We start from the raw sequence: 17,639 nt of genomic DNA on the forward strand, positions 1-17,639 counted from the left end.
GTTTTTAGGAGAAAGAATGCAAACTTCTGGGTTGTTGATCTTTAGGCCACCGCCTCAACACCTTCAGATAGATTTTTTAGGAAGGCTCATTGTACTCTATTAGTGGGTTTGACGTTCCATGTAGCAATGTTAACTTCAAGCTGTCGGACTCCAATCTCTCCATACGTTTCAGTGATCAAACTGTCTTGCTGAGATAACCGAACCGGCCAATCCAATACCCATGTAGCTGTTCAGGTTCGGCAGTTAACATCAGCTACTTGCTTTAGCAAACGTCAATACTCATCTTCCTGGGTACTCTCTCGGCCTCTGCTTCTAAAACATATATTCTGTTTTTTTTTGTGCATCAAATACCGTAATGAACAATAGGTACTTGCTGATGCTGTCACTGCCAATTATTGTTTGGCAGACATTTTCGGTGAATTGACTGAGATCAGAAGCACACTGAATGAAGACTTACAGAGCAAAGTACGTGTGATAGCGACTATTAAAATTCAGAGGTTAGTCTCGCTGTCCTAGGAAAACATTTCTTCATTGGATTCCTCTAAGGAACACTAGAACGACCCAGCCTCCATAAGAATATATGTTGGTCTCCTCTGAAACGTAACTTCCAGAGAACTTGGCAAGTCATATGCCTTTCTCATATGCTAATTACCCATCTCCTCTCTCTCTCTTATTTTGTCTCTTTCAAAGATTCAGACTTCACTGAAATTAATGATCAATATTTGTTTTTGTATATGATGTTTTTGTGTATAGTGATTGCGGGAATGGAGAGATATGCGTTTAAAGGAGTTCCATCAAACTAAGTAACATATCTAACAAATGTAGTGAAGATGAGTAATTCATGAGCAGCCATACAGTAAATTCTTGGGCTGGGTTCCGTTTCTATGTTGCCTCTCTTCTCTGCTCCTCTGCTGATGTGTATAGTGATAGATTCGTCACTATCCTTTTTCTTATTCTGTCTACTTTGTGGTACGAGTCTTTTACATTGAACTATATACATATTTGTGTCATATAAGCAATTTTTTTAAGTTAATGTTGAAACTCTCTTTTATGTCAAATTATGTTTATCCAATGAGATTAGGCTATTTGGCCATCTTATGATCGTTTATCATTTTTACTTTTAGCATTACTCTTTTATGTCAAATTATGTTTATCCAATGAGATTTGGCTATTTGGCCATCTTATGATCGATTATCGTTTTTATTTTTAGCATTATGCTGCAAAATTAATAATCAGTCATGCGAAGTTTAATTAATCGTAACAAGAATGAATTCAATATTATTTTTAATTAAAAAGGATGGTCGAGAATATTGAATCACATAAAATATATAATCAGACACTTTCAAATAAAATATTAAGTGTTTGCTTCAAAGGTGAGATGTGGGAACGAAAGTGAAAACAATGAATAAAGTAAAAACATGATCTAGACATATTAAATAGCTTATCTTGGTTGCTTATATCGTTTAAAACCACAATACAAAATTTGTTATAGTTTGGTGATAACTTTTTTAACCAACAGCCAATGTTGAGATAAAAATACGATTATGATCATTCTTCAAAACTGATATATATAAACGGTGTATTTACATCAAAATAGACTTTGGACGAAGTGGAACACAAATTTGAAAAGACAAATTATCAAACACCTATGAAAATAAGATAAATAATATTTAGATAATGGATCCCATTAATAGCGTTATAAATGCATAAATTTTGTTGTAAGAACTCAGCCTGTAATTGTTGGTGACGTAGTTGTAAGTTTTTTTTATATAGAAAATATTACAATTTTTAAACAGTTGATTTAAGAAAATAAAAGCATAGAAATATATAGGGTTGTAAATTTAAAGGGTCGAGTCCATTCAAGTTCCGATTGATAACGACTTTCGCTTTATGCTTTGGTTTTAGATTTGTGGCTGTAGATATTTTAGCTTTAAAACCAGCAACTATTACATTATAAAGTTTAAAAACCTGCTTGGTATCAAAGGTTTTAAAAGCTCTGACTGTTATAAATATATATTTATGATTCATTCCAAAAATGTATTATCTACTTTTTTCTATCTACTTTTTTTATTTATGAAAGTCTATAGAATATGTGGAATAGTTTTAAACGATAAATCAGTTAAAATTTATCAACAAATATATTTTATTTATTTATTATAGAAATAATAATTTAATCATTCGTAAATGTTTTAGTTACCATAGACAATAAGTTTTACGCTTTAACAAATTAATTTCAATAATAGTAGGTTATGATTTTTTCTTCATGTTAAAAATCTAACTAATTAATAATTAATAATAATTAATTTATCAATCATCATTTTTATTTTTTTTGTTTTCTTGGTCAAAAATAGACAAAAGACAAAAAAAAAATTAGTTACCCACTTCTTTTAAAAAAAATAAAGAAAAAAGCTTTAAAATCTTTAAAAATGACTGTAGAACAAGGTGAACAAAAAAAACAGCTTCTTCTAAAAATGAGCTTTTAAGGCTTTATATATTTCTAAAATCTCAAATAATTTATCGGTAAATTATTGGATTTCATGGCTTTACATAACCACAAAGTCTCAATAGTCTCATTACCAATTGAACCCTAAATTACTCAGAGACTAACTGGAAACAACATTATAAATAGTTTTAACTGGTTTGAAATATATCTACAATTCAACCATTTAAACACCATAACTAAAATTTGGTTAATTTTTGTTCATTTTATCTTGCACCTTATATATAGTTTCCAATAAAAACAAAATTTGAATATTAAAATTTTTGAATTGCGTAAGACAAAAGCGATGAATAATCTAAAATTAGTTTATATTTGTCCATAGATACTTATATTTTTATAATATATTATAAAATTTATATATTTAAATAAACATGCTAAATATATAATTAAAATTAAAATTTAAACAAAAAACCCGGGCGTAGCCCTGACCGACCTTAGTTTGCATATATATTATCCATTCTGGATCTTCATCACCTACTATATAATAAAGTAACTAAAATATAAAAAGGATGTGAAACAACAGCTTAAACAAACAATAAACAACGTCAAAAAAAAAAAAAAAACAAACAAACAATAAACTGGGAATAAATGATATTAATTTTACTGTTTAGAATTATCCATTTTTCGAAATTTAAATTAACTGATAAAGAAATGCGTATGTTCCATTATTAAAATAATATCATCCTACACTACATAATATATCATATAAATGTTTACAAATCCACAAAATAAAATAAAATGTCAACATAAAGATTATAAAAATTGATAACCTTCCTATAAATACTTACAAAGATTCACAACACCAGAAGAGATGGTCATGTCTGTTCTTATTACTCTTGTATGACTGTTAAGACCAGACATAAGTTCTGAAGCCTCTGCAGATTCATTTGGTCAATGATGATGGTGACGAAGATTCTCTCAATATCTGAAACATTTCTTGAGTCAGTTAATAAGAGTTGCTTCTCTTCTTTGTCAGGCTTGAAGCACTTGGCAATGCACGATATCGCATTTCACAGCTCTTCCTGCTATACTCGACCATATATTACTTAGAATGCTCTTGGACTCTCCTTTCACCGCAATGTTCTCCCATAGCCGAGTGCTGTTCTTATCTGGATTCGTTACATCAACCAGACTCATGCTCATGTTGTTCCTGATTATACAAAGCTTATTGTTCAACGGAACAAGAGCCGCAGCTTCAAAAGGCCACGAGTTCCCCAAGTGAACTTTACAATCCATAAACTTGATCCATGAATCCCTGGACTCATCAAACACCCTGAGTTTACACCCATCCCTACAATCCAACCCGTAAAGACGACCGTTAAAACAAGCACACGGGTCTATCCAACCAGTAACCATCCCATCACTGACCAAACTCCATGAGTTAGCTTCAGGGTCATAAGCTTCACAAATGACCTGTTGGTGAGACCCAAGACCCTTGAGAAACCACTTGTTATCATAAACCACACCGATAAGAGGCACCATTGATGCCCCCATATCAGCAACGAAACTCCACCTGTTTTTGTTCGGATCATAAACCTCAGCTGACCGCAGCGTCCTATGAATCCCTTCACACTCCCCACCCGCTACATACAAGCAATTGTTAACGACACATGAACCAAAGAAGTGTCGCTTCCTAAGCATGTCTGGTGCCCTATGCCACTTGTTTGTTCTAGCGTTATAGAAGATGACCCTCCTCATTGATCCTCTAAGCGGATCCTTACCTCCAAACAAGTAAAGACGACACCCGCTCAAAACAGCACAACCAAACCCAACAGCTTCTGAATACTCTCTAGGAAGAGGCGTAAGAGGCTGAGGAAGGTGAGAGACGGGATCAAACGCGTTCCAGGAGATCTTCCCGTCACGGTCCTTTTTGAAAACGTAAACCCATTCTTCGGACCTCCCAAGTAACTTCCTCTCGGAGTAGAAGAAGTTCCCAGAGGCAAGCCTGTGCCAGCTCTTGCACACGAGTCTGAGTTTTCTATGGTCTGCACGAGGGACGCGGATGAGGCAAGCGACGGCTAGGTCGTCAGGGAGGCCGGGGAGAAGCGGGGGTTGGATTCTTGTCCTCTCTCGGTTAGAGTTCTTGCTAGGACGGTGAGCATTGGGGTTGATGTTGGGTTGGATACAGAGCTTTGAGCCAGGAACGAACTTTCTTGCTTCTACAACGGTTTTGAGACTTGAATCTACTCTGCAGTAGCAAGAAACAGAGTCCACCTGAAAGGAAGCGTTTTTGTCAGCAAAGAGGAGGAAAGAGTACTGATTTGAGCTAAGGTTTCTAAAAAAGGAAAGAACTTTGAATTAAGTTGAAAACAGAGCATGTCAGAACAAGTCCAGAGATTTCCCGAAATAGAAACCTGTGAAGGAAGGGGAGCTTACCAGTGGAGCTTGAAGGCGAAAACCTGTTGACCCATTCGGGGATTGTCGTTGAGAAGACAGATCCATCTTCTTCTTCTAAACCCCAAAGCTCATTAAGAGACACAGATCCTCGAGAATTTTGATAAAGAAAGCTAATGGTCAAATCTCTGACTCGAAGAAGGTGAGCTACCTTCCACTTAATGGAGATACTGAATAGTCAAAAAAGGTGCAAGATTTGTTTTTTTTTAGTCAACAATGTGTAAAAAACCACCAATGTATGTTTGTTTATAAATATTTTGTTATAACAAATCAACAATGTCTGTTTGGATTATATAGTTTTTCTTTGGAACACCATTTGGACTATATAGTATCTACCGATTTTTTGTATTAAAATTTTAATACAAATACACTAAAATTATACGTCACACCATGATTAATCCTGAGTTCTTACCATGATTAACCCGGGATTCTTAGCGGAAGTTCATGCTCTTAAAGTGGGGTTATTAGCAGAAGTTAAAAAACTGTTTCTTAACTTTTAACTAAAAAAGCTAAGAACCGCTTCTTAAAGTCTTTATTTAAGAACTGGTTCTTAGTTTTTTTAGTTAAAAGTTAAGAAATTGTTTCTTAACTTCCGCTAAGAACCTCGTCCTAAAAACTCCGGATTAATAATGCTCTCAGGTTGTTCAGCTACTCCATCAAAACTATTTAAAAGGGCGCGACTGTGTCATATGGGATGTGACATGCATTAGAATTATACATACAAAATAATGTCTATACTCCACATTAGTAATTGACATTTAAATGTTATTTTCGAGTTAAGTGTATGTATTCAACATTGCATACTATGTCCATGCAAATAGGGACACAGACATACGGACAAGATATTAGATATCATTACTGTTTAAAGAAAAGTCACACACAAGCAGCTAATATAAGTGTTAACAAGTATGGTTAACCTAACAAAAATGGCATCGTTATTCACACTTTAGCCCATCCTTTTGAACCAAACCTTGCGTAGAATAAAACCACTATGTTATTTTTGGATGATTAATTATTTTGAGCCAAACAAAGATCTGAAAATTTTATAGAAACATAAAAAATTATGTCTCAGGCAGAAGTATGCATGTCAATGGACCAATGATGCCAACTGGTAAGAGTTATAACTTTAAGAAACTATTTTTCAATACCACTTTAATTATGTTTGTATACTAATGCATTAAAGCAAATTTGATCATATCTCATATAAGTAATAAAAGAAGAGTATAAGCTTCAGATAGGTTGTCCACACAATGGTAGTTAGTAAGTTATGATCGCATTTCAAAAAAATAATGGTAGTTGGTAAGTTATGATATTAAACCTTACCATATGATCACATTTGTCCCTCTAATTTTTAATTTTAATCATAGTCGTGGCTTGCCCACTTTTTTGACAATGACATCCCACTAAACCCTTGAGAAAACAAACTGACTTGGTATGCTATACAGTAAAATTCACATCCGTTGTTTATATGTGAGTATGTGAGAAAGATCACAAGAACATTAGGTCAAAAGTCAATAATAGTACATAGATTATAAAAGAATCAAACTACCAACCTATAATTATACATTTTGCTACTTATGAAAACAAAAAACAAGATTGAAACACAAACTAATCTTCAAACTATGTAGTTACTATTAAACTACAAACATATACACATCAATTTAATATGATGTATGTATGTAACTCTTGTTTACTTATATCTTTTATGTACATCTATTTTTCAGGCACAATTTTATTTTAGATAAGCAAAATGAAGATGCAAGTGTTGGTGTACGCAGGCGCACAACCGTTCCTTACGATGCTGATGGCTCAGCAGTAAGAGCCAATAAATGTTATTATAACCAGACCGGAACAATGTTCTGAACATGAACCAATAAATGATAAAAGTGGTAAACATGACGGCTAAACTCTTGACAGTTGACATACACTATCCTTGCTAGGTTCGTTTCTCAAACGTTACACGCATATCCTAAAGCTTTCCCGACGTTCATTCACTACATACATAACCTTTCACATAGAATCATCAGAATCTTCTGATTCACTTCTCTCCTGCTCAACTTCCGCTGGAGTATTATTATTATTAATAGTCCCTGTCTCAGCAGCTTCTTCAGGCTTTTCAACAGGTGTAGCAGGTGAAGAGGAAGAGACATTCTTATTTGCATTCTCGTTCGCAACTGTTTCCTCTTGCTGTTCATTTCCCTACACACACCAAGAAGTTCTAGTAAAATAAACTGGAACTACCTCAGAGAGTTATGTATATTGAAATCGAATTCAATTAACCAATCATCAGAATTTAAAAAGCAAATTTACGTTTTCGATTGTTCTGCCACTCAAGATGTTCAGCAAGTCCCTCTCAACGCGCTGTACAAGCTCCGGCTGCAACGTTATGATATTCAATACTGTTAAATCAAAAGAAGAGAACCATCTAGTAACGACGCAACAAGTGTTAACAAATGCAAATTTACATTAAGGTCAGGCTCTCGACGAAATCTTCTCTTGCGAGCATCCTTCATAGGAGGAGTTAGACCATGTCTGTATTCAACCGTATTAGGCGCGGGATCACCAGGCTCCCTAACCATGATCATCTGTTAAACCAAACCATATAAAAGCATTCATCATATTGCTTTTTAATCAGAAGGTTAACAACAAACACATATAGCAGACTAGTGCACCATGATCTTACCTGGCCAATGTCAGCAGTTTTGACTAAAGCAGAATCATCATAAGTTTTAAAAGACTCAACAACAGCAGGAAGATCCAGGAGAGAAGCCGGGAACTCTTCGTTTCCAATCATAAACGTCCCGCTTCTCCCATCCTCTGCCAACACACAAAGTCACACAAACCCCTTAGAAAGAAGTTTGATTCATAGACAATGTTAGATGGATCTCTATACACACTTGAAATCCATACATCAGATTCAAGAAGGTCTTTCACATCAAGGGTAATGCATAGACAATGTTAAATAGATCGGATCTCTAGGCAGATTCAAGAACAATGCCACAAGAATGCCTTTCAGACCTCTCTGATAAAACATTGAATTTACACAAACCACAATATCAAGTTCCTCTAGGAGATGCTAATAAATTGATACTCTAGACACACTTCAACTCTTGAAACAGATTCAAGAATGTCTTTTTGGGGTTTTCTATGAGACATTCAAGAACGCATCAGACATAAGCTTTATAGGAAAAAAAGGTTGAAACTTTGGAGGATGAAACCATAATTTAATGAGCTAAAAGAGATCAAATCAAACCGAACCTGAAAAGCACAAATCTAAAGGGATCTCGTCGGAAGTAGAAGCGTCCTCGCTCAAGAGCCGATCGATTCGCTCTGAAACAGACGGTGGAACCCTAAGTATGAACTGTTCCTCCATCTCACCAACGGATTGTATTATACAGGTTCCAGTCAATACGTTTAGCTTTCGTTGTGACGAGATAATCTATTGAACCCACGAAGCTCCTGTCTTTTGTTATGTAAGAGAATCACAAGTTGGGAGATAGAGAGACATCATGATAAACTTTTCTAGAAGAGTCAGAATACTCCTCTATTATTTACTATTTCCCCCCTGTAAGTTATAAGATTTTAATTTTTTACCCAAATAATTCCCTACGCTCAGCAAAAACACCATTATGCGGTATTTTTTTTTTTTTTGTGGTCTAGAATTTTATTAATTGGACGAAAGCCCAAAAAAAAGTTAACGCCTCTGGTGCCCCCAAATGTGATAAGCAAAATCTCCTATGGACTCCGTAATCGTCTATGCCTCTTTTTCATTAAGTCGGTGTGAAATGACAGGAATACCCTTCGAAGGTGGGAAAAAAAAATTCGAATTTGGGGCGGATGGGTTGAGTTATCCGGTTTGGTCTGGGTTTCGTTCGACGGTTTGTAATTGAGAATTCAATTCAATTGAAACCGAAATCAATTGGAATTCAGAAAAAAAGAAAATCAAAAATTAAAAGAAAAAAATTGTTATCCCGCAGCTCGAGGAAAGCTCCAGCTCGCAGCTCCTCTCCCTCTCGAGAAGCTTGTTATTGTCTCTGGTTGGTTTGCAGCTCCCTCCCAGCTACTCTGTTGTCGACGTCGATAGCTACTCCGGCGACGCCGTCGGACCGCAACGTTTCCACCATTCATTCAGAGAGGTCGTAATGCAGGTTAGTTATTCTCTCCTCAGCGAGCTGCAAGATAGAAATTGGATTTAGGGTTTGTAATTGAAAGTGTTGAAACGGCATTGATTCTGGGATGATTTGATTGATTTGTATATGAAATTGTTATGCATGGAGGTGCGTGAATTGTCTCAATTGTGAGTAGCTTTGCACGGAGATCTCTCTGATCAATCAATCGTACACACATTTGAGTTCTTGTTTAAGCATTAAGCATTACTTTGTATAACTAGGTATAACAAGTAGAACTGATAATTGTTGTAGAGTAGGTAAAACTTGGTCAAACTGTAGACAACTCGGTAGAACTAAGAACTACAGGTATAACTAAAACTTTATTCTTTTGTTCTTGCAGGATACAATGATGAAATATGTGAGCGTCTTTTTCAAATTCAAAGGGGAGATCTCCTGTGTAACCTTGAAGACAACAGTGGAGGATATAAGTTTGGCAATGCTAGAAGAAAAGTTGTATAAAAAGCTTGCGTTGGAAGAAAGTAAGGTAAAACTGGCATTGAGCATGCCGATGGTGTATGGATCTGAAGAACAGCAAATTATTCGTGAAGATGATGATCTGTTTGGTTTCCTAACAACCGTTGATAAAGACAACCGTAGATCTCTCTTGTTAGTGGAGGAGACGAGTAGATCATATCAGTTAGAGAAGGTATCGAGAGTGGGCATAAGTTCGTTTGGTATGAACTACGAAGTGTTACAGGGAATTGATGATGTTTATGATGAAATCAGACCTAAGGCCATAACTCTGTATGTAGAAAATGGACAAGCAAATCAACAGAAGGAGCTGATAGATGCAGAGAATGATTTTATGGATACGGGCACCGCAGCTGGGACAGACACCGCAGCTGGGACAGACACTGCAGCGGAGACAGACACCGCAACTGAAATGGACACAGCAGCTGAAACGGACACTGCAGTCGAGACGAACACCGCAGGTGAGACGGGTATGGGTGCAGATAAGTATGTTGAGCAGCCACCTATAAAAAAAGCTAGTCAGGTTATAGAGGATTGGGAAGTAGGTTTGGGTCTGTTTAAGTATCATGAGTTTCCAAGTAAGAAAGCACTTCAAGAGGTGGTCGATAGAGCTGCATTTGGTGAATGCTTTCGTTATGTTATCAAAAAGTCGGACAAGAGATGATTGGTGTTAAAATGTTGTGAAGCAACCTGTAAGTGGGGTTTACGAGCTGCAAGGATTCCACAGACTGAAATTTTTTCTGTTAGGAGGTACACGGGTGTGAATACATGCTCTCGGTCTAATCAAAGTAAAAGCAGCAACATCAAGAGGAAAGGCTCAGCGGAATTAGTTGCAAGTTTTTTTAATGAGGAATATTCTGGAAAACTGAGTACTCCTGTTCTGAAAGATATCATGGATCTTATAAAGTTAAAACTTGGTGTAACAATATCCTACTCCACAGCCTTGAGAGGGAAAATCTAGCTATTTCTGAGTTGCGTGGTGGTTCGGAAGAGAGCTACAAGATGCTATATAGCTACTTGTACATGTCAGAGCAGGTCAATCCGGGAACAAAAACAGGGGTGAAGTTGGATGAGGCAAATAAGTTCAAGTACCTCTTCATAGCTCTGGGAGCTTGTATTGAAGGTTTTGCAGCCATGAGGAAGGTGATAGTTGTGGATGCCACATTTTTGAAGAATGGATATGGTGGTGTACTAGTATTTGCTAAAGCTCAAGATCCTAATCGTCACCATTATCCGCTTGCGATTGGTGTACTCGACAGTGAAAATAATGCTAGTTGGACATGGTTTTTCGAGATGCACAAAACTGCTATACCAGACTCTTCTGAATTAGTTTTTATGAGCGATAGAAACCAGAGCCTCATCGCGGCTGTAGCTAATGTGTTTCCACAATCTCACCATGGCCATTGTATATGGAATTTGTCTCAGAATGTGAGAGTGCATGCTTGTAACACAACCAAAGCCGTAGTCGGATGGAGATTTATGGAGTTGGCTAGGTGTTACACGTTGGCTGAGTTCGAGTCTGCTTACGCATCTTTTAAGGTGAGATATCCTCCAGCGTACAAGTATTTGGAGGAGCATACTGATAAAAGCACATGGGCTCGGGTTCATTTCCTAGGTGACAGATACAACTTGGACACTAGCAACAGTGTGGAGTCAATGAACAGTGTATTTAAGGACGCAAGAGGTATGCTTTAATACCATTGTTGGATACAATCATCAAAAAGTTTTCTGACTGGTTTAATGAACATCGGAAGGACTCTGTGGCTGGGTCATTGATACCAAACTGGTTCCTCTTGTCGAGATTCACTTGCATGAGCTATGGGGCAAAGCTGAGAAAACACCAGTGCGTGAGCTTAATAATTATGAGCTTGAGTACGATGTAACCGACACAGATAATGGGAAGAATTATGTTGTGAACTTCATAGCGAAGAGTTGTACCTGCAAGGTGTATGATTATGAAAAGTATCCTTGTCTGCACGGACTTGTTGCTTACTTATATTTTCTTGAGGTTGAAGCTGCTCCTGGTCGTCGACGTGATATCAGGATAAAGTATCATGAGTTGTGCTCAAAATATTACTGGACGGAACTTTCGGCATTGGCTTATTACAAGACCATTTATTCTGTGCCGGACAGGTCTTAATGGAATGTACCATATCACATCAAAGAGCTTCATATCATACATCTGGATCGCCTCAAGAGGAAGGGATGGAAAAAGAATAAGAGGAATCCATCTGTTGGCGAACGACGTAAAAGGACACAAAACATAAGGCGACCAAGGCAAAATTTTGATTTCAGTTGGCTGTTGTTTGGAATGCGTAGTAGTAATCCCAGTGAATCAAACTAGATCTTTTGTTCGTATGTTATGGCTGTTGTGTTGTTTGGTTTTGGTACGTTGCTTTTGGTATGTTGCTTTTGCTTATTTTGAAAACATTGGTAAAACTAAGTATATCTTTTGTGGAATAAACCCGAATTTTCTCCTTTAAACCTCTAATAAATGAAATAAATACTGCTTATTGTTCACCTTTTCATTCGATTCGATCTCCTCTCTCTCTCTCTCTCTCTATCTCTCTCTACTCTCTCTCTATCTCGACTCTTCTCCTTCTCGGTACAAAATAGTGAATATGCAAGGAGATGGTTCGGGATCGTCAAGGAGAAGGCAAAATGGTCGGAAATTGTGTTTATGTGGCTTAGAGGCAGCCATAACACAAGCTTGGACAGACAAGAACCCATGGCGACGATTTTATGGTTGTCAGCGTTTTAAGGTATCCCATCTGATTATAGAACTAGCAATTCTGATGGGAAAATAGCTTTACAATTGAAATTATGGCAGGAGAAAAATGGATGCAAGTTCTTCGCATGGTTTGATGAAGAGGACGCAACATTATGGCAAAAAGAGCTTTGATTGAAGCCCGGGATGAGATCCGAGAGAAGAGTAGAGTGATTACGCAGTTAAACGAAACAATTGCAGAACTGAGAAGCAATTTGGAGAAGATACAAAATGAAGAGGAAATTGTTAGAAAGTTTGAAGAATTCTATGTTTAAGCGATCTTACCATGTATTCTCTAAGTTTAAGTGTTTGTTTTACAACCTCTGTTTAAGCGTTTTGGCAGTTATGTTTAAGTGTTTTAGAACCTATGTTTAAGAGATATATTGGAAAACCGCGGAAAACTAGTATAACAAGGTGTAACTATGATAGAAATTGGCATAATCTGAAATAATCTGAACTACATAAGTCTTAATACAGAAACACATTCACCAAAAATGATATAGCAGATACTGCTTCTGAAAATAGATTAGTGAAGATAACAAAAATTTACAAACCTCATAAGAAAAAAAACTCATTGTTTCATGAGAAATAGATCAGTGAAGATATGCATTGTATATAGTCTTTCCAAGAGCACTTTGTTAATAAGATCAGCTTATAAAGAAGTATTTTATAGTTTTCATGATTTCAAAGATATTATTGCACTAATCATTTATCCTTACAAGGTAATGCAGAAAAATGACAAGTAAAAATTTCTTTACAAATTAAAATTAGACGTAAAACTAAAAAATGTTGAAATCACGAAAAGTAGAACTATGAAGAAAATTGGTAAAAGCATAAACTTCAGTATAACTAAGAGAAAATATTTTGGAGGGAGAATAAAAATTATTCTCGTGCCTAAACGAAAAAAACCAAAATTTTCATTTATTTGGGTCAAAAAGTAGATTCCCTCTGCTCTTTTATCTGGTATCGTCTCATCTTTTCCTCTCTTTTCCCAGACACTTTTTCACTTCCCCAGCACTCTCTCTCTCTCTCACCATTCATACACTCTCTCTTTATCCATTCTCTTTCTATATTCTCTGAAGCTCCATGGTTTTACTCTTTCCCCTTTACTGAACATGACTCATTCGTATGAAGAGATGAAGGAGATGAAGAAGCTGAAGAAACACTACGACATGTTAGGGTTCGTTTACGATGCCCAATATGGAATTCCTACCCGTTGCCCATGCGGTAGTGAAATAATGATGAATGTTTCTCCAACTCCGAAGTACAAGTCAGATTTCGATACCTTGCTTGGGAGTAGGTACTTCACCTGCAAGAATTATGAGGTAATTTCCGCTTATCTTTGTCTTCGTTGTAAAACTATGGGAAACTGAGATATACTGATTGAAACTCCGTAATACTTAGAGATATCTGGTGATACTCTGGGTATCCCTGGGTGAAACTGTGTTATACTCTGGGTGAAACTGTGTTATACTCTGGGTATCTCTGGGTGAAACTGAGTTACACTCTGGTTGAAACTGTGCACGACGATGGGTTGCACTTTCGTCAGCCATGGGCTTTCGATGTTCAGCAAGAAGTGGAGCGCCTAAGGGGGGAGGTAAAAGAGTTGGCTGAAGAGATTGCTAAGCTTAAGAGGCTTATTACCTCAACCACCCGTCCATGAGATTCTCAATTCACAAGTTCAGAGTTCATGTGCTAAAAACTTTGTCTTCCCTACCTATCTACTTTTATCATTTCGGTTAATACAAGTTTTTGTTTGTTAAGACTTGTGTAAGTTTATGTGTTCAATCTTATGTTATGCTCAAACTTATGTTATGTGAAGCACTCTTATGTTTATCAATTGGTACTCTATGTTTACACTTTCATCATCAACCATTATTCTAATAAACTAATTTCCTAGACATTATCAATAGGTACTCTCTTAAACTAATTTCCTAGACTTTATAAATTGGTACTCTCCTAGACTTTTACTAGACTTTTACTAGCTCTCACTCGACCTACACAATAAAAGTAAAAGCATCCACAACAAAGATCGCATATATAGTCATAACATAGTTAAAAGTTCTAAATCCACATCACAAACAAGAAACACATCAAAAGACATCGTTTGTCTACTTCATAAAAACATAAAACAAAGATCTAACACACCAAGCAAGTTCTTCACTCTACTTCACTTCTTCCTTCGTTTCTGTTTCTTTGCTTTCCCTTGTGCTGGTGCTTCTTCTTCTGCTGCTTTAGCTTGTGCTTCTTATGCTGTTTTAGCTTGTGCTTCCTTGACAAACTCCTCAATCGGGGCCAATCTCCCATCCAATTGGTCAATCTTCTTATCAACTGTCCTCATCAGTTTCATCGTTATTTTCAGCAACTTCATAACATCTCCCAGTTGAATCGACTGTTCACTTACTTCTATTCCATCCCCTGCTGCAGCTTCACTCGCTTCTGCCTGTTTTTGGCGCGCAGCTACATCCTCGTCGTGCATGTCTTGAAAAAAGACCTTATAGCATACATCCAGACACTTCTCCCAACTGTCCACAACTATATCAGATTCATCAACTTCGTCTTCATCTTCCAAAATGTCATCCAAGAGCCTTTCTTCTTGTGGAGTTCTGGTGGGGATGATGCTGTCGATATCCTGTCACAAACACAATTAATTTTGAAACTTAGCAACACACGCCTACCTTTGTGAGACCATTGTTCCATTTCTAGTCCTACCTTAGTTCTACCATAGTTCCCTATCTAGTCCTACCTTAGTTCTACCATAGTTCCCTACCCTAGTTCTACCCTAGTTCTACCATAGTTTTACTTTAATCCTATCCTAGTTCTACCACAGTTTTACTCTAGTTTTACTTTAGTTCACAGGTAAACTTACGGTTGTGTTAGACAATTCCTTGTTTATCGCAGAAAGTGACACCCCTGTCATTCCATTTCGTTTGAATGAGGACTTGCACATCCTCTGGCAGTTGACATCAGCTCCTTCAACAGGTTCTCTGAATGCCATTCCTAGCTTAGGAATTGCCTTGAATGCAAGAAGCTGTTAAACACAACATTTATAAAATGCCATCAGTCAATCACAATAGCAATCAAGTCATTAATGGGATTTTGCATACCTCTAGTGGAACACAGAAACCTGGAAGCGGCCATAATGTATTCTCTTTCACAACCCCTCCAAAATGCTTCATTGTGTGAGAGATCTCCTTCAGCATGTAATCATAGGAGAATCTCCCCCATGGAAAGGACTGGCAGTGGTCAAGATCATCCACTGCTCTCTGGAACACCTCCAACACAGGATTAGCCTTGTGTCCAACCTTCGTTTGCGCGCAAACAACATAAGCTAAGAAGAATAGAACTGCCATCTTCAGTCTGTCTTTGTGGGGTCCCATGTTCACCAGCTTCTTCTTAACATCCTCCAACCTTCTAAGTTCTCCTTCCTTGAAATGTCGATCAACGAACTTCGTCCCACCAAGCTTTTTGTAGCCGAGAGGATAGTTGTGGCAGAATAGCCCAGATATCAAACCGTGTTCCCTCAGCCCATAACGGATGGCAACGCCATTCACAATGAACCACACTTCTCTTCGCCTCTCGCTACCGGCAGTACGCAGCAACAACATCCACATTCCCTGAACCATGTGGTTGTTCTCTCTTTTCATGTGGAAAATGTGTCTGAATTGAGGATGCTCCGTGAACCAGTTCCACTCCGCTTTAGACAGCTTCGGTTTCAGTTTGCTTAGCGTCTTACTCGTGCTAGCTATCATGCACCTCGTCCCTAGCTTTATTTTTTTCTTGTACTCAGATGGATTGAAGAACATTCTGGTTGGTCTGATTGCCTCGGGTGCCTCATTTCCATCCAAATCTTGCAAGTTATACCAAAGTTATATCCAAGTTGTACTAAAGTTATACAAAAGTTATACTTAAGCATATCAAAGTAATACCACGGTTCCGTTTATAAAATTTTAGTTTTCCTATGTTGTACCAAAACTGACAGTTTTTCCAATAGTTCTCCTAGTATTACTAACATTAACCCACTCGATTTACTAGCTCTCCCTAATCATATGTTACGACTTAAATTCAAACTCATTGATAGTTTGTTACCTGAGGTTCAGGTGGATTCCCATTCTCGTTTGCTTCCTCTTCTCTTTCTCCATTTGCTTCTTCTTCTTCCGAACGTGCATTCACTTCGTTCTCTCCATCTGGAGGTTCTTCTTCAGAATCTTCATTCTCCTCGTTAGAACTCTCATTCTCCCCATCTGGTTTTTCTTGTTCTTCTTCAGAACCCTCATTCTCTTCATCTCCAGAAGCGGTTTTCTCATTCACTTCATCTCCATAAGCGGTTTCCTCATTCTCTTCATCTCCAGAAGCGGTTTCCTCATTCTCTTCATCTCCAGGACCTTTGTTCAGTGTTGTCGGAGCAGCTTCTGCAGCCACATTACTTGGCTCTGTTATCTCCGCCGTATTCTCCGTCGAGTCATTTCTCGTCTTCTCCGTCGAGACATCCGTCGTCTTCTCCGTCGAGACATCCGTCGTCTTTGCCGTCGATTCATCCGTCGTCTTTGCCGTCAATTCAACAATCTCCACCGCCCTCGTTTCACTCTCCTCCGTCGTCGTCTTCTCCACATTTTCTCCGGACCCCGTCTTTGCAAACTTCACTCTCGGAGCCTCTTCCTCCGTTGGATTATCCTTCCTCTTACCCCGTCGTGTTTCGACCACCATCGCAATCGGATAGATTTCACCGGATTCTATCTCGATTCTCACCGAATCAATCTCGATTTTGGAAACTAGGGTTCTTCGGAACCAACCGAAAAGAGGAAAAAGAGGGGAGAAATGAGTTATAAATTTCGACAAATTGGATCGAGGAAATACAATGAGAGGGTTTGCTAAAACCGACATATTTGGTTTGGTTTTGAGGGATTGGTTCGGTTGGTTAGTATGGTTACACGGTTAGACGATTCGGTTCAATTGGTTTGACCATACAAACGGGTCGGGTCGGGGCAGATGGGTTATACCCTGGTACAACTTGTAAATACTTCAACTTTTTTGTTTATTAGAGTGTCTAAGAGAGATTAGATTATCACATTTGGGGGCAGCAGAGGAGATGCCTCCCCAAAAAAGAACCAAGTCCGAGACTACAACAATCATAAATAAAAGACACAAAGACAAACCGATCACTTGCAAAATCAAACTTGGGCCTAATGCCCACAAAGGAAACCATTAACAACACAAGACAGTCAACCCGTGTCGTAATCGAACCCTCCGAAGCTATCACGACGATTCTACTGACGGCATAGACTAACCGGATATTCTCCACGATTATGCTGTTTATAATGAAAATTTAAGGTTAATT

The 17,639-nt window shown here is 37.6% G+C and overlaps 2 protein-coding genes across 2 annotated transcripts; both read right to left on the reverse strand.

The window, feature by feature from the left end:
• Window positions 1–3,144: 3,144 nt before the first annotated feature.
• Window positions 3,145–5,155, reverse strand: LOC106407362 (F-box/kelch-repeat protein At1g55270). The gene is made up of 2 exons (XM_013848222.3): window positions 4,877–5,155; window positions 3,145–4,714 (listed from the first exon to the last, which is right to left on the reverse strand). Exons 1-2 carry the CDS (start codon window positions 4,940–4,942, stop codon window positions 3,473–3,475), a joined length of 1,308 nt encoding a protein of 435 aa, XP_013703676.1. The 5' UTR covers window positions 4,943–5,155; the 3' UTR covers window positions 3,145–3,472.
• Window positions 5,156–6,693: 1,538 nt separating this feature from the next.
• Window positions 6,694–8,432, reverse strand: LOC106407357 (transcription initiation factor TFIID subunit 7). The gene is made up of 5 exons (XM_022704068.2): window positions 8,153–8,432; window positions 7,578–7,711; window positions 7,360–7,479; window positions 7,205–7,270; window positions 6,694–7,093 (listed from the first exon to the last, which is right to left on the reverse strand). Exons 1-5 carry the CDS (start codon window positions 8,265–8,267, stop codon window positions 6,905–6,907), a joined length of 624 nt encoding a protein of 207 aa, XP_022559789.1. The 5' UTR covers window positions 8,268–8,432; the 3' UTR covers window positions 6,694–6,904.
• Between the last annotated feature and the right edge of the window lie 9,207 nt (window positions 8,433–17,639).

Source organism: Brassica napus, chromosome C6 (assembly GCF_020379485.1).
Source record: "Brassica napus cultivar Da-Ae chromosome C6, Da-Ae, whole genome shotgun sequence".
NCBI lineage: Eukaryota > Viridiplantae > Streptophyta > Magnoliopsida > Brassicales > Brassicaceae > Brassica > Brassica napus.